General features: G+C 40.5%; 1 protein-coding gene across 1 annotated transcript; it reads right to left on the reverse strand.

The window, feature by feature from the left end:
* Positions 1 to 1169: 1169 nt before the first annotated feature.
* On the reverse strand, positions 1170 to 7485 carry LOC117736533 (LIM/homeobox protein Lhx6-like). The gene is made up of 8 exons (XM_034541930.1): positions 7470 to 7485; positions 6723 to 6851; positions 6216 to 6337; positions 4148 to 4368; positions 3372 to 3472; positions 3149 to 3244; positions 2087 to 2258; positions 1170 to 1253 (listed from the first exon to the last, which is right to left on the reverse strand). The coding sequence occupies exons 1-8, from the start codon at positions 7470 to 7472 to the stop codon at positions 1171 to 1173; spliced, it is 927 nt and encodes a 308-aa protein (XP_034397821.1). The 5' UTR covers positions 7473 to 7485; the 3' UTR covers position 1170.
* Between the last annotated feature and the right edge of the window lie 9386 nt (positions 7486 to 16871).

Consider the following 16871-nt stretch of genomic DNA (forward strand, 5'->3'; position numbering starts at 1 on the left):
CTGGAAGTGCAGGGGGGCGTGGCATAACCTGCATTCACTTTAGTGGCAAAAAAAAGAAAAAGAATACAAATAAAAGGGGCACATTGATCCAGTTTGGAAAATTTAGATCTAATGATATCCTTTAACTCAATCTATGCCATTCATTCCTCACATCGCAGCTCCTTAAGTGCTGTCAATCAATGTAACAACTGTAGATAATCTGTGTTAAAAGGCCTCATAAAAAGCCAACAAGCTGCCAGATTAATGGCCACGCTTTCACAGGAGGATTGATCACATTTCCTGTTAAGTACAGCGTGTAAATTGGAGATGAAGTGCAGGACATTGTGCTCAATAACAGGTTCCAACAAGTGCTTGACCTCTGACAGTCGACCTTTTAGATTTTTGCACTTAGTGTGAAAATAGTGCCGTGATATGCGTTCACGTTTCTGTCTTTTAAGAGCGTGCATTTCTCCTGACATTTTTAGCCACACACACACACACACACACACACACACACACTTGCTCTCGCTGCATGATTAAATTAAACCTGATCCTCAATTATTCAAAAAAAACTAACATCTTCATAACGGCTCTGATACATTTTTATTAAACTGTAGCAGTATTTACAATGTACAATCACTGCATTATTTCATTTCAAGACACATTTAAAAGTGCTTTTTTTTTTTTTTTTCTTCTTCAAAAGTTTTGTTCTGAATAAATAGGAGTGTTCTGACAACAATACAACAACAAACAGTAAAGCTGCAAATGTGCTCATCACCAATACAAAAAACAAAAACAAACAAATGCTGAGGTTTAACTGTAATACTACAACACTCCCTGTTTTCATATTGCAGCAATATCATTAAAATACCTTGAGTGGGAAAACAAAAGGAAAAAAACAATCCTGACCTGATGCACTGTTTTGTGTCCAGAGGGAAAAATAAAAACGTAAGTGGTCTTCTCATCTGCAATATAAAACAAAATTATAAAAACTCCCACGTTGGCATGAAGGTGAGCCATTTCTCCACAGTCTGCTGTCTTTTCAAAGACAGTCTCTCAAGCAAAGAAAAAATCCAACTGATTGACAACAGATCGCCGAGGTCCTGCATGCCACGAGGGATTTGGACTCCCCAAAACGCAGCGGATTGGTATACGTCCCCAAAGGGATGCAGAGAAAGGAGACACGGGAGGTCAGCGGCTGATGGGAAGCTGTGGCAAAGAGATGGACGGATGGGTCAAGTGGCCCGGGGCGGCGAGGACGGAGAAGGGATGAGCTGCACGAGGGAAAAGAGAGAGAGAGAGAGATCGCATGAAGTTGAGGGAGCAACGTGAGCATGTTGATGTCATTTAATTTGAGAAAATGTTGCTGACGACGGGGGAAAAAACAACAACTCCTGAATGTTGAGTGGAGCCACGGAGACTTCAGGGTATATTCAGGATGTGGATTTCTTTCAAGTCATCGCCCCGATTCACTATGTGGAATTTTTACTTTTTATGAACTGAAAAAGACCAAAATATGGCTTATAATACTTAATACTTGTGGTCCTTTCTAATCTAAATTCATACCCTTATACTAATTATTATTTCTTTATTGCAAACTAGAATCTCAGCCTATTTCACCCGGCATCTCACTGCTATATGTGAGGATGAAAAGTACTCATGATGCAGAATAATTGCCCTCTCGTTGTTGTACTACTCCATAATACATCCTTTTATTATCCTATTATTATCATGCCTGAATGTGTAAGTATAGCATTTACATTTTACAATTGATTTGATCTATTCTCAAGACAGTTGGGCACATTTGTGTGCAACAGTGCATCATATTTTCTAACCTGATGTTTTTTATGTCAAGTCTTAACATGTCAAATAACTACAACTGTCAGATAAATGAAGTAAAGTATATTTAGTACATTTCCATCTGAAATGTAGTAGAAGTCAAAAGTAGCATGAAATAGAAATACACAGAGTAAATGTGCTACGTTGCTGATTATAGTGTTGGGGAATAGATTATTAAACATAGAGCATTTAAAGTAGAGAATGTTCTTATTTAAAAACATATATATATATATATAAATGTGACAGAATTAAAGAGCCTGAAACTCACTGTCCAGGTATCCGTGCAGGGCCAGCAGGTGTGATCGGTCCGGGCTGCCGAACGGTGAATAGTGGATATCGTCGGGCAGCGACGGAGGCATCCTGGACATCGGGGCGCTCTGAGAGAAGCCGCTCAGAGGCGGGTGCTTTTTGTGTCGAGCTCGGCAGTTCTGAAACCAAACCTGGGGAAGTAATTCAGACCGTGAACAAGTAGCAATCAGGGAGGGATGTACTCAACAACAACAACAACAACAACAACAACACTGGAAATGAGGGTTTTGAGTGTTGTTCCTCTCACCAGACCTCAATAATCCTTCAGATTAATGCTGTTAGAACGTAACCTACAATGAAACCGGTCTGACTCAAAGCTTTTCATCGGTCAGGGTTTTATGCATTTAACGTGGTCTAAATCAGTAGTTTACACACACATCTGAGGAGTCACAAGTTGAGTACATTGGGAGAAAAATGGAAAAGAAAATTCAAACTTTCTCAAATTGTGCTCTTTTTCTTTTAAATGCGTTGCCTCGTCTGGTCTCATAAGACCCTTAAAACCGGTCAATTTCAGAAGGAAAACCTGGTCACAGGTAGACAATGCTTCATTTTAAAAGGAGCTATAGAAGCAAGAACATTTCTGAACTCTGGGGGGAAATTCTCTGGATTTAGGTGATTATTTGTCTAACAGAATCAATCACATTCTTTTTCAAAGATTGCGAACATCTGTTTATTAAAAAAAATGCTTGAGAAAACCCACGTGCGTATCAGATTCAGCATATTGCAGAGCTAATTTGCAGCATTGTGTATACAAGTGGTGCAGAGTGTCGACAGTATTTCGTGACCCCTCATCACGGATCTCCAAACTGTGATTAACAGCTCAACCGGAGGAGCGTTCTCCCTTTTCGTGGACTTTCATTTGGACCATTTTTCAGAGGCCAGAAGTGGTAAAACAATCCTGTGTTTTGCAAGAAAATACCCCCCCCCCCCCCCCCCCCCCCCCCCCCCCCCTTCACACTAAATACCTCACAACCCCCAGGTTTTAACTGCTTAATGCATCTTATATTTGATTATTTCCTACCTGTATGACCCGTCTGCTCAGCCCCGTCATCTCTGCCAGTTTCTGTAGAGTCTGAGCGTCGGGGTTGTTGTCCTGAGCGAACTGAGACTGCATCACCTGCGAGAGGACACACAGTCATGAATCCACACACAAACACACACACACACACACACACACACACACACACACACAGGTAACACTACACTGACTGCAAACACACACACACACACACACACACACACACCTGCAGTTGCTCAGCAGTGAACGATGTCCTCGCCCTCTTGGCTGGTTTTGGTTGGCAGTCCTGATCAGAGGGCAGCGCTCCCTCCAGAGTGAGTCCTGTCCCTTTAAGAGAGCACAATCTCAACAGGTCTGTTCCTTCACCCCATAATTACATTTCCATCAGCACATTGTGCAGTTACACCAAAACAACATTGGTCTAAACAGCCCATGTAACACAATTAAGATGTTTTCTTGCCAACAACCGCACAGTCCAAAGTATTTATGTCACAAGCAGCGAGCACTATAGTCCACTAGCGGTGTGAACAATAAGGTTATTATCAATATTAGGATTTATATCACACCAACTTTGCTTTTTAGCTGAAATATCACTTTCTTCTTATTGTATTTGATCTGTGATTTTGTTAGAACTCCTCAAAACGTTCAGTTAACTTTACAAGATGTAGGTTCATCATTTTATCTTGTGTTGGGTAAACAGATATTTATCTTTAATTAGAGAAGTTAACAAAGATCAAATAGTATTTTGTGTAAACTTGTATTTTTTATATTTCTCTTAATAAGAGGTATACGTGACTGCAACAAAGAGCTACATTGAGCTCATGTTGTCATCCAGAGAGGAAAAAAAAAAGCGACTTGACAGGAAAGCTTTAAGGGAAACTTGGAAACTTTCTATAGATCGAAAGCATATATTTGTGTTCCATTTGTTGACCCCTTACATATATTGTTGCTGGTAATCCAAACAGGATCATTAGAGATCCGTGTTTTGATGACGTCTGTTACCGTTTTCCGCCGCTCGGCGAAGGTTGTCCAGCATGATGTCGTAGTGGCTGCGGCAGAGCACCCGGCCCTCCACCTGGCCGAACTCCTCCCCGGTGGACAGCTGCCTCTTGCAGGAGAAACAGGCGAAGCAGGCCAGGTGGTACACGCTGCCCCGAGCCCGCCGCACCCAGTCGCTGGCGTACACCTGCCGGCCACACTGGGCGCACTTAGTGCCGAACCTACTGTGGGGAAGGAGAAGGAAAACGGGCAGGTGAAGGTCGGCTGGAGGTCACAGACCTCAAAGTACAGATGTCCTGAACCTTCACAGAATATTTGATTGTTGAGCATCCGCCAACCAAACCCTGTTCAATATTTGTTTATTCTTCCCCTTCATATTACAGCTATACACAGCACACACTTCTTTGATGGCTTCTTATTATAATTTGCTGTATTTTGTATAATATCTATATGCAGAGGAGTGTTATTGTTGATCTGCTGTGGCAGGAAACTGTGGACGAGAGTCAGATCACCCCTCTCTTTATTTTCTAAATACACTAAATACTGAAGTGGTGTCGAGGGGGCTTTTTACAGTCTCATTGTCCTTTAACCCGCCCCTGCTAAGGGAGCGTCTGTAGTTCCAGGTTTCTATGTCAGTTCATTTATGATAGATTAATGACAACTTTATCAAGTAAATCGCACCATGTGAGCACACTATTACTAACATGTTGCAACACATTTACAACTTGTCAAATACTGAAGTTTGATGAGTGGCCTGGCCACAAAATTCACAAATAATGCAGTTAATATTGTACATCAGTGGTGCACTTTTTCTAACCAATTTCCATTCAATCAAATTACCAAAAACTAAATGAGGGAGGGGGGGGGGGGTTTACTGCATTATTCCACTTTGCATTCATCTGATAATTATTTTTTCACAAACTTGTTTGTGTTAGTGGTTTGCTGCAATATATTAAAAAAGATCTTGGAGACCAAAAGCACATCATGGCCCTTATGCAGAACATATTTTTCAATGAGAAGCCAAATCCTGTTGTACTTGTGTCCAACAAATTACATTACATATATATATATATATATATGTAATGTAATTTGTATATATATTATATTGGGGAGCAAAGATCAAGTTGATGGAGAACACACATAAAAATAACCATAATTTTGTCCAATAATTTATCACCTGGATAAAGTCATATTTATGTCACCTGTCACTGGAAATTCATTATTTCTTTCCATTTAGGTGTAAAAGTCAAATGTTTATTTTATAGATTAGCTCTTAAAAGCTCTTGAGATATACAGTTTGAAATATTTTGTAAAAACATTCAGTTCTATCAGGATTGAGAAGCATTTAAAAATCATCCTGCATATGGATTCCAGAAATAGTTAAATTATGCTATTTTTTTATGCAAATTTGATTTGTCTGCATGGCTTTTTTTTCATTAAAAACCCAGGAATTATGCTACGACTGTTTTTATCAAAAATAATGTGTCCATTAGGGGTCGTTTACATGAATTTAGGGATTCAATAGGATATTTTCTTTGTGTTTTAAGTCGCAGTTAAACCTCGTATCGGAACAAGAGGATTTAAAACGCTCTCGTGTTATTTTTTACGTGTCTATTGTTTCGCCAGCGGGTCCATTCGTTAATTTTCTTTTGTTTTTTAAAGACTCAACAAAATGTTATTAAAGACATCTGCACTCAAATTAATTTGCCTCGAAACAACGGGGATGAACCATGCGCAGTGCACTGGCAACGTGCACTTTATTTATCAGGATAAACTAAATCGGCATGTGGAAACAAACCGAGAGAAGAAGAAAATAAATCAAATTAACGTGGGAAATAAACATTTCGTTTTCAAAGTAAACGTTTGAATAACCTCAGTTCAAATGTTGCAATCAGGGACATTTTTTAATTGACCTCAATTAGTCATATTTAGAAATCGTTAGAGATATATACATATTTTAAATATCATTTTTTCAATGCATTGACTCCATAACTTAATTAAACTGTAGCTGACATTACACTAAATCGTGTCACATATTTAAGCTTCACAGAAACAAAACAGATTTCTCTACCTGATATAATCCACTTTGCAGAATATTTCTTTGTTTTTGACGTAGCAGCTGTTGTGCTGCCGCAGAGATGCTCTGCACACGGAACACTCCAAACACCCCAAGTGCCAGTTCAGGTTGTTGACCTGTGGAGATTAAACATAAAATACAGCACGCTTATGGACTAATGCGCGTCCGTGTGTGTGTGTGTGTGTGTGTGTGTGTGTGTGTGGCCGATAATAGTGCATTGAGGCTCTCTACCTTAATTCTAATTTAACTCGTCGTATGTTTGTTTTCTTCTAAAAGCAGAAGGAACTCGACATAATGCATTTTAATGCCAGAGCAAAAAAATCATCACCACATTTCTGCTTTTCGCAGCCATGTTTGCGCCTATTTAGTTGAGATTAGTCGGAGGTGTAAATACAGCGATATGGAATAACACGTAAAGCTAAACACCGAGAGTTTCGTGAATACATTGTATTATTTCCGAGAGTGTAAATATGTGTCGCTGTCCCTCATATTATGTCTCACCTTCAGCAGGTATCGGTCATGGATCTCCATGCCGCAGCTCGCGCACTGGTTCTTGGCCGCCGGAGAGCAGAGGCAGGCGGCCTCCGACGGACTGGACTCACCGGACTCCTTCTTCACCTCCGACTTAGACTGCGTCACAAAACACGGGTTTAAACCAAAAGACAGGAACGCTTTCATCGTCTCTTGATGATTTTTATTTATAAGAGTCGCTGCAACAAATAGTCCGTGAAATATTTCAGACCTGAAGATCCAGTCCAAAAACGCAAATAAGGCTATGTAATAATAATTTTTTAAATGTCATTATAGACTACAGGCTTTATTTTTATCCAGCGACTTTAATTGACATGTGTATAATCTACATGTATCGTTAACTTACTTGTACATATCCACGCGCATGTGCTATGATGAGACATTTGTTTAGGTTTCACTTACATTTTTACGACGCAAAGGTTCATCTCAGTCTAAAAAAAACGTTGCATTCTTTACTCTAATCCTTCAATTAGAAGCAGATAAATTGAGTTTTTGGCGAGTGTGCTGTCCGCCACATCCCTGTTCTCATGCGCGCACACGCAGCCTTAAGTTACAGTCGAGCCGGGTTTAATAAACCCTGAACCTCTGCCAAACCCAGAGTCCTGCGGCGGCTACCCGGCGCGTCAAAAGGCGGAATCGAAGAAGCTTACGCCGATCGAAAGACAAAGAAATCGAAAAAGGTTGCGAAGCGAACTCGTCCAGATGTTTGTGACTCACCATTTTCAGGTCTTGAACGCTGCCTATTTGGAGAGAAGATGGAGCTTGCTCTGCGCATTACGCATCTCTGCCCCAACCCACACGATATCCGGTCCAAAACAAGGAATAACAGTTTCTCCTGCATTTAAACCCTGGTAACAAAAGAAATTGTGATGCAATTAGAAGAAGGAAGAAGAAGAAGAAAAAAACAACAACTATATATATATATATATATATATATATATATATATATATATATATATATATATATATATATATATATATATATATATATATATATATATATATGATCGATCATTCCTCTTGTGCGCAATAGGAGGTTGTATTCCCATGCAATCAAGTGAAAAGAAAAGGATGGCACTAAATCTGCAATTAGCGGTGGATTGAAATGCTTCGCTTGATAAGTGGCAACTCGAGTGTCAATTTCATCTGGCAATCAAGAAAAAGGCAACCAAGCCACCAAGCTAAGGGAGAGAGGGGGGGGGGGGGGGGGGGGGGGGGGGTCGCATCCTAATTTCAATAGCTGTATAATCGAAAATCGAAAAAATCTCCAAAGTGAAGTGGCTCAATTGGAGATCGGTCTATTCATAACAGACAATGTGCAGAAACTGCAGCTGATCTCGAGGCATAAAGGAGCTTGATTGTCTCGTCGTCGTGATGGACCCGTTTAAGTACTTCAGGCTCCCCTGGGTGATTACAGCTGCATTCATAAACTGCCAAAAAAAAAAAAAAAGAATCTGCGTTTAGGTGGCAATCCGGAGTCCGTGTCGAAATTAACCGGAATGCAAGATTATGTTAATTACCAGTTCGGGTGTAAATATTGGAGGCAGTGAAATGAGTAGAGACTGCCTATATGGTAATAGAAAAACATATACTTTCATACATGGAAAACCTCCCAAAAACAGCGAAAACATCGTCCGATAAAAGTTTCCCCAGAACTTCAGAGACAAAATATCCGAATAAATCCGTGAGACATCTTTTTTTCTTCTTCTTTTTAAACAAACTCTCTTTCTCTCTATTCAACACACACACACACACACACACACACACAGACACACACAAAACCCAGTGCCACCAGTGTGAGCCTCAGACTCCGCTGTGGTTTCGCTCCCTCCGCCTCGAACTCAAAGTTTACTCCCAGTTCGGTCAGACAGGATGTGATGCTGCCCATTGGACCAGCGGACCCGCGGATGGATACCCTCCTTTCTGTGGGCTCACGAGCAAGGGCATGGATTCATGAAGAAGAAGAAGAAGAAGAAAGAAAAAAATGATAATGCCGAAAATCTGCCTGCAAACACCCACTAATTATCTTACATTTCTTTATTTTTTCTGGAAAATGATGCACGGTTGCATATTGGAGGCCAATGTAGTTCATGTTTTAGATGTTAACCATTTAAATCACTTCTCTGCATCACTGATTGCAGAGTGATGGAGGCTAAGAGGTGTTAAAGATGATAATGGTGCAAGCTACCTATTCAGCATATTTCAACTTTAAAAAGAAGAAAATAATGTATTCTTTTTTTTAAGTATATACACGTTTTACAGTTTTATCCACTTGTCCTTTTTTTCTGATCAGTTTAGATGCTTTTGAATTCAGGTCAAGCAGGGAACCTTAAGGATGCATTTAAAATATATATATATATATATATATATATATATAAGTCTGTCTGAAAACAACAATCACATGCATATTACAAGTGTTATTGGTGACTGGAGTTAGAGAAATTAATTGTTTTTAGCATGAACTCATGAAACTCCCCCGTTTTCTGTCACTACACTGCCAATGACACTTTAAGAACATAAATCTTAATCATAAAAAGTCAACGTCGAAGGATGCATTTTGGATGCAATAACAACTTTATTTGAACACCCCTTTAATAACTCGTTCATGCATTCATCGCACATACACTAAGTTACTGTTGTCTGCTTAATGGATTTAAGTTTAAGTCTTTTTTTCATGTTTTATTGGTCATTATATGATGATTTAAGGGGTGCTTTAGTGAAACAAACGTATATTTTTTTTATTTGTAGAGCCTGGGATGAAAGATATATTCAATATCGTATTAAGTTATGTTCTTATCTGACACATGTTTTGCCAGTGAAATTGTATTTTTGTCATCCCTGCCATATCCTGTAAACCAATTACTATACAAAGTACAAGTTGAGAGTTTATTCTGTGCGTTAAAGTGGAGTGAAGAGAACAAGGCCACCTGTCTTCATTGACATTTTAGAGATTTCTCAGACAGGTGAAGACTCTTTTCCTTTTGTGTTGAAGGTCTTACACTTTAAATTCATTTCACGATAATCAATACGCTCCCACCTACAGAGAGAATGAATAGACTTGAAGTAAAGGTTTCCATGAAATCAATGACACTTTAATTCTTATTGATCACTTAAAAAGCATCTCTAACACAAGTGCGTTGCCTCTTTGTACAGTCAGTGTGACACACTTCAGCAGCTCCGTCCATTGACTGTAATTACCAGGTGGAGCAACGGGAAGTGAGCTATCAAGGTGAAGGAGGTCTCAAAGGAGGGAAGAGTGTTATTTCACCTCCATTACGGTCGCTCCGTTGTGATGATGTGCAGGTTTTTGACCAGTTTAATTTGTTTTTTTGTAGACCTTTGGGATTTTTGAGGTTTTACGATTCAGGGTAAGATATACATAAGAAGCTGTTTTGGATCATTTCCACCCTAAAAAGTACATCTTCACCTTTACGAAGCATTTGACCTCAAATTCATTGTTGTGAAAGCCCCTAAAGCTCCATTTAAATTGGCGTTCACTCCTTTAAAAAAATGAGTTTAAGGTGAACTAAAGAAAAGTTGTAATATCCAGGGAGGAATAATAATAGAGCTCCTAATACAATCGGAACATTTTAATCCAATAATAATCTAATGACGGGAAGAAGTATTCCATGCTTTTGATTAAGTGAAAGTAGAAATACCACAGTGTAAAACTATTCTGTAATTACAAGTCCTGCATTCTTAATCGTAGATCAGTATCAGAGTTCCACAAGTAAAAGTACTCATTATGCAGAATGACCCATTTCAGAATATTGGATTATAATGAGTTTTTCTATATTCCTCACTTTAATGTTGCAGTTGGCAAAGGTGAGGTTCATTTGAATTATTATACAATGTCCTACTTCATCATTTTTAATAATATGAATCTGCAAATAAATTAAATGTAGTGGAGTAAATAAATAAATGCATATTGCGCAACAGACAACAGAGAATTTCCTCCCTGGCGACCTGGCAACGTGAAATGCACAAAAACCTCCTGCCTATATGTGAGGACCTGTTGCATCCCGTATGGCTCTGTGGATGTGTGGATGAACATGTGTGTGTGTGTGTGTGTGTATGTGTTTTGTCCTGCAGGCCTTGACCTTCTTCTACACACAGCTGTCTGCGATCCACCCAAACAATAAGCGACCAGCACGCTCGCCACATTAAAAACAAACTCCCCCGCATGCTAAAGCTATTAGACCCCTCCAATGGGCCCCAGTGGACATCTCGATGGCCGCTATGTCAACAATGTTTCCGACGTGTGTCGTCCGCTCGCTGTGGAGGTGTTCAAGATGAAGTTCAAATGAGGGCGACGTCTTCATTGCTGAACGCTGGGAAACAAGCAGCCTTAAGGTGTGGCCCTCTCGCCACAACTGAATAACAATGCTTTTATAACGCGGTCTTCACTTAGACGTGAAGCCTAAAAATATTCAAGGTCTTGGCGGTTAAACAGTAGTGTAATGAAAAGCTGGTTGATTTGGAATATCCCGTGAAGTTGAGCAGCCGAAAGACGTCATCTGACAGCTATACTGAGTCTGATATTTCAAGGTTGTTTTTTTTTAAAGCGTTGCATTGCCAGAAGCAACCATTTTCTCCTCCTCTCACAGGGGTTCGACTCCCTTTTCTGAAGCGCGGTATAACCTTATTAAAAAAAGACTAGGACTATTTCATTCAAATGTCTTCTCAGATTTTGACCCCTTTCTCTTAAAGTCAAACAATACTTAACTTGTCATCTTGAAAACCGCATTATTGTCATGATGCAGATAAGCTGCATTTTAAAGGAGCAGTGTGCACTATACACTGCATCTTTAATAAATAATGAATACTCACTGCTTCCCCCTCAAACTTAAATGTGCTTATGCTTATTGAGATATGTAAGATTTGGAACTATCCTCGCTATCGTAATATGATTCTTGACTTTTCTCGAGATCAGTTATATTGGTCGGAGAGATTGAGAAGTCTATTTTATGCTCTTGCCACGTGTTACATAAAGTAAAATGTGATTCATTGCGGTGGATCAAACATAACTTTGTGTTTCGTCATGTGTTTCTTCCACAGTGACATACAAAATTAAAGGTGAACATGAATTTGAGAAAAGGGAAATAACAAAAGAAAAACATCAAAGTTGTGAACATTGAGTTTTGAAAGGATCCACATATACATGCACAGTATGTATAAGTACGTGCACAATCTATAACACGTCAATGCACACACACACACACATATTCATATCCACTGTTATGCACACAGTCTTTCTCTTCCTCAGGTCGAGTGCATGCAGTTCATGGTTTCCCTCCATCTCTCAGCTCTCTGTAATTCTTTTGGGGCGAGGTGCGGACAAAATGCAACGTGCGTGATTCATCCCTCTTTCTTTCAATGGCTGCACGTTTTACGGAGAGAACCCGGCACCGAGTCACGCCAACTGGGAATGACGGATGCTCTGCTCTCGGGCATGTTGGCTGGAAGAAAACGTGTTGGAGAATGGCGGAGCGAGCCCCGACAACGCAACGCCAAAACGTCTTATCTTGTTTCTGTCCATGTGAATATTGTTAGATGTTTGAGATTATTAGAGTTGGATCAAAGGCTTGTGTGAGAAAGCTGTGGTTTTGGCCTACCGCCCATGTAAACCTGTATTCCCAACCGATTCGCTACATCAGTGGTACCCCAAAGTGATGGATAATAGTTTAAATTGCTAAAAGTCAGCTCAAAGTAATAGATAAACAATCCAAATCATTGTAATAGTTAAACAAATACCCATTGATACACTCTGAATTAGTTCAAATGTATTAGAAGTAGTTCAAAGTAAGGAAAAACACACTGTTTAAACAGTTAAAGAATAACTCCTCCAAAAAGCATGAAGTGATGGATAAATGTTGAAACCAAAGCGGTCGTATAGTAGCCTGCAAACACGACCGAGGCCACAAACGCAGACAATTCAATTGTATGAGAACAATGTTGTGACAATAACCACTTTTGTTTATTAGTGTTAAAAAAAAACATCCCGTTTATAATCCCATGTACTTTTGTACAGATGATGGGGGGTATATGAGCTGGTCTGACAGGGCTTCTCGGGGGGTCGTGAATTCACTGCTGAAAGGTGCTTAGATGTTTCCACCGATTTGATTTTTTTTTTTTGCGTGCATGAAAATGGACGATTTTTCAGAGTGAGTCACCGGCGAGGACGCGCCGAAGCACGTGAATAATGGGAGAAAACCCCGAGAGCGCCATGTGAATGTTTTCCTCTGGGAGCTCGTTGCAGAATCAGTTTGACGTTCGCGGCGTCCAACATTCAACAGGCTGCATCTACTCTTGAGATCAAACCCATCTAGATTACAGTCCTGCAGCCAAGCTTTCAACAAACAAAGGAAATGGCACATTACACCATCCCCTTTCTCTGAAAAGTTGTATTGGAGAGAAAAAGAAGGAAAAAAAACCCTCTCCAGTTATTTAACAAATACAAGTTTATTTGGAGTACAGACAAGGAAAAATGAAGGGCTCTTTTTTTTTCTCTCTTCAGGGCTTGCACTCCATATGACAGCAATTTGGGGGTATTGTGTATTTTGGCCCGAGCGTGTGGTCTATGATAGATGACAGGAGAGAAAATCACGAGCCGCTGGCTTGAGCACAGACACGCAAATTGCTTTCAGCTGATTGCCGTATTCTGCTTGATATTTTATCAAGTGGATTACAGTATGCCTCGATATTAACAGCCAGGAAGCAGCTGATCAATTCCATTAACAGAGGGAAGAAAGAGGCTGATGTTTTCCCCTCTGCTGGGTGAAAAGAACAAACCCCCTCAAGTGGCCCGGCGAGCATTGGGAAATTAAGTGTATCCTCCATTGCGTATTGTTTCACCGCACCGGAAAAAAAAGAGACAACATCCAGAAATACAGATGTCTTACAGATTATCCCAAAACCACACTGGTATTGCTTTGTGATGAAACTGAATTTGCAAATGTAGCCCCGGTGTGAAAGTAGGAGGTTAAAACACATTAAATGACCTGCATATCGCTTTTCTAGCCTTCCAACCACTTTGACACTACATGACATCATTAACCCATTCATACACTGATGGGAGGAGCCACCAGTCCATCAGGACTAACTAACATTCATTTTTGGGGTAATTTTGGGTGTTAAGTGTCCTCGAGGACCCGTCGACGTGGGGATCGAACCGCCAATCCTCTTGATTGAAGGACGACCCCATTAGTAAACAGATGTTGTATCCATATGGAATCATAGTCGACGGGACAAGATTTTATCATTCTGGTTCCTGTTTGTGGTCTGAGCTTTTCTTTGGTTGAATGCAGGTAAACAGTTCACCTCAAGCCTGCGGAGAAAAAAAAGGAAGTGTTGGAAATATACTCCTGTTTGCCTTTAAACTGGGATTAATTTAGTTTAATAGAGAAAGAACGGTTAACCGAGAGGTTCAGAAGACGTCGTCGTCAACAAAGTTGTAAATGTGTGTAAATAGTCAAATTAGTTCAACTTAGTTCAGTTCTAAACCACATTGAAAGCATTGGGGTAAAGTAAATAAAACAAACAAACACATATTGTGCCTTTAGTTTCAGCTAGGCCTTGTTTTGTCTGCGTGCACGCGCGCATGTGTGTGTGTGTCTGTGTGAGAGAGAGAGCGAGAGACATAGAGTGTTTGATCTGATTTTGCTGAGAGGAAAAAGAGGTGAAATGGAGAAAAAGAAAAATATTTTGCCAAAGAAACCTGAGAGGGTTTAAGTTGCTTGTGTTAATTTGTAACTCCTTTCAGTTTTGGAAATATTGGTTTCAGGCAATTGAGTGATTTGCTAATTTCAACAGAGGAAATCTGTATTATTTCAAATGTTACTATTTGTTATTTTAAAGGAGTTTGATACTTGCAATTTGTGTTTTTTTCTTTCTTTCTTCTTCTTTCAACTTGAAAGGGTGAAATAGTCACTAACTGTTCGTCACATTCAAAATACTGGTCTGGGGTCAGTGCTTAAAAGAGTAACGCAAAGTGAACTTGAATGGATAAAGTGCTCAGTTTGACAGTCTTTCTAAATTAAAGCCAACTTTCCACATTACAACTTTAAAAAGTCCTCAGATTGACTGTTCACATTACGCAACGTGCTGTCTGGTAATTGCGAGTCTCTTAAGTTTGTTCACGCTATACGGGGGGGGGGGGGGGAATCACGTGCATCAGGATCTTTCACAGGAGGGAACCCCGTGGGTCTCCAAACCCAATGTATTGATGTTTCAGTAACCTAAAGGTGCAGCAACCACCTGACGGACTCCCCCAACAGGTCCAGAAGCATCATCGGCCCACGACAAGCCAACGTGGATTTGCTTGTGATTTGGGGCTTTTTGTTGTCTAGTGGAAAACTGGGATTAGAAATCTGAGGCCCATCAACCCATCGTTCCAGTCTGGAGTCAGAAACATTATAGAGTGACATACATATAGTTTGTAAACCTACAGTAACACATGTTTTGGCCCCTTGAGGGGCACTTAAAACAAGTTGTGAACACAACACGTGGCATGTCATCACCTTTAAACAAATATTTAGCAAACATTTGTTCTAGTCTACATCTATTTATTTATTTATTCTGCCTGTGTGTATAAATTATTGTATATATTATTCAGTTACCGTAGACTGTTTACTGTTTTATTTACCGTTTACTGCCTATTGTTATATTTGATCTTACTATGTTTTGCCCCTTTCACTGCTGTAATCCTGTAAATGACTAATAAAGGATTATTTGATCTTATCTTATCTTATCTTGCTTTTTTGAAGCTATCACAGAGTAACATTATCATTCATTTGGCGTTGTGTTCATGGCCACCTGATGTATGCGATCATTTAGTTCAGGTTTTAGTCTCTACCGACTTCTAAGGGAAATATCTGCCTCTTTATCTGCTAGTCTCTGACTGTTTCTATTTAATTTATTTAGTTTCTACTTTCGCAAGCTTTAAAAAATGGGGGAAATCCACCGATTTGACGCAATAATTGACTTGTCATGAGGAGTACTGCTCAGCCTGTGTTGTATATTGTCTTCTATCTGGAGGAGCTTTTCTAAATTCTGAGAAAAATAACCATCGCGATACAATCAGGGTTAACTCAGTTTCGGCTTCAAATGTATAACAGAAAGCTTGTGCTCGGGTTGAGGAGTTTAGAGCTCAAAGTCAGGATATCTCCCCGCTTCTGCTGCCTTGATTTTGATCTTTCTTTTGTCAATCTGTTTCTCACTGAATCGTTGATTCCCCCCCCCCCCCCCCCCCCCTTGCAAGTAAAAAGGTCCGACTATCCATTAGCAAAGAGCTGAACCTCCTCCAGCGTCAGGGTCTCTGATCTGTTGCTCCGCCTTACCTCTAACCTCCTTTCATACAGCATAAGTGAATTTGACCCCTCAACCTCCCAGAAGAGAAATTTGCTGTGAGCAGCACTTTATTTGTTTGTTTGATACGACAAGGACATGAATCTGTGGAAGGGAATTTGAGAGAGAACTTGTTGTTTTTCCTCGGTGGCAATAAGTCGGGAACGTACGAAGAGACGACAGAAGACAGATACAAAGAAAAGTTAAATCGGGGGTTCCTTTTCGGCACAATAATAAATACGATAATACACACACAGTTGCGATAGCTCCGTGTGATTTTAAATGTAGCCCTGCTCGGGCCTCTGATGGCGATCATGTCAAAGATCAGCTACTTACCCAATCCGGTAACCAGCACCAGAATGGAAAATTACCTCCTTCCGACCACTTGCGCTCACCTGCAGTGACCCGGAGCAATCAGAGGTGAACTGAGGGAATCCTAATCACGAGAGAAGCCTTTAGGTCAGTACATTGCACACACCGCACACGTGGCAACCACCCAACCTCCTCCCTCCCCCATCCCCCATCCCCCCCCCCCCCCCCCCCCCCCCCCCCCCCCCCCCCCCCCCCCCCCCCCCCCCCGACTTCGAGTTCAAGTGTTTAAACTGTCACATCAAATAGGTTCAAACGTGGAGATCACTTGTGCAGGACGCATCGAATGTTTGGTTCGATGCCGACTGCAATATCCTGCAGCTCCGTTGATGCTTGCGGCTCCGGGGGTGTGGAGCGGCGGAGGGAGGGGGGACGTATGGAAGGTGGGGCAGGAAGCAGAGGAGT

This window comes from Cyclopterus lumpus, chromosome 9 (genome assembly GCF_009769545.1).
Source record: "Cyclopterus lumpus isolate fCycLum1 chromosome 9, fCycLum1.pri, whole genome shotgun sequence".
In the NCBI taxonomy this organism is placed as follows: domain Eukaryota; kingdom Metazoa; phylum Chordata; class Actinopteri; order Perciformes; family Cyclopteridae; genus Cyclopterus; species Cyclopterus lumpus.

Bases quoted from the DNA above. Each gene is read 5' to 3' on its own strand.
- LOC117736533 (XM_034541930.1), bottom strand. The intron at 4,369-6,215 runs GTAGAGAAATCT...CCTTCCCCACAG, and splicing joins TGCAAAGTGGATTATATCAG to TAGGTTCGGCACTAAGTGCG. The intron at 3,245-3,371 runs GTGTGTGTGTGT...GTCCTCTCGCAG, and splicing joins TCACTGCTGAGCAACTGCAG to GTGATGCAGTCTCAGTTCGC.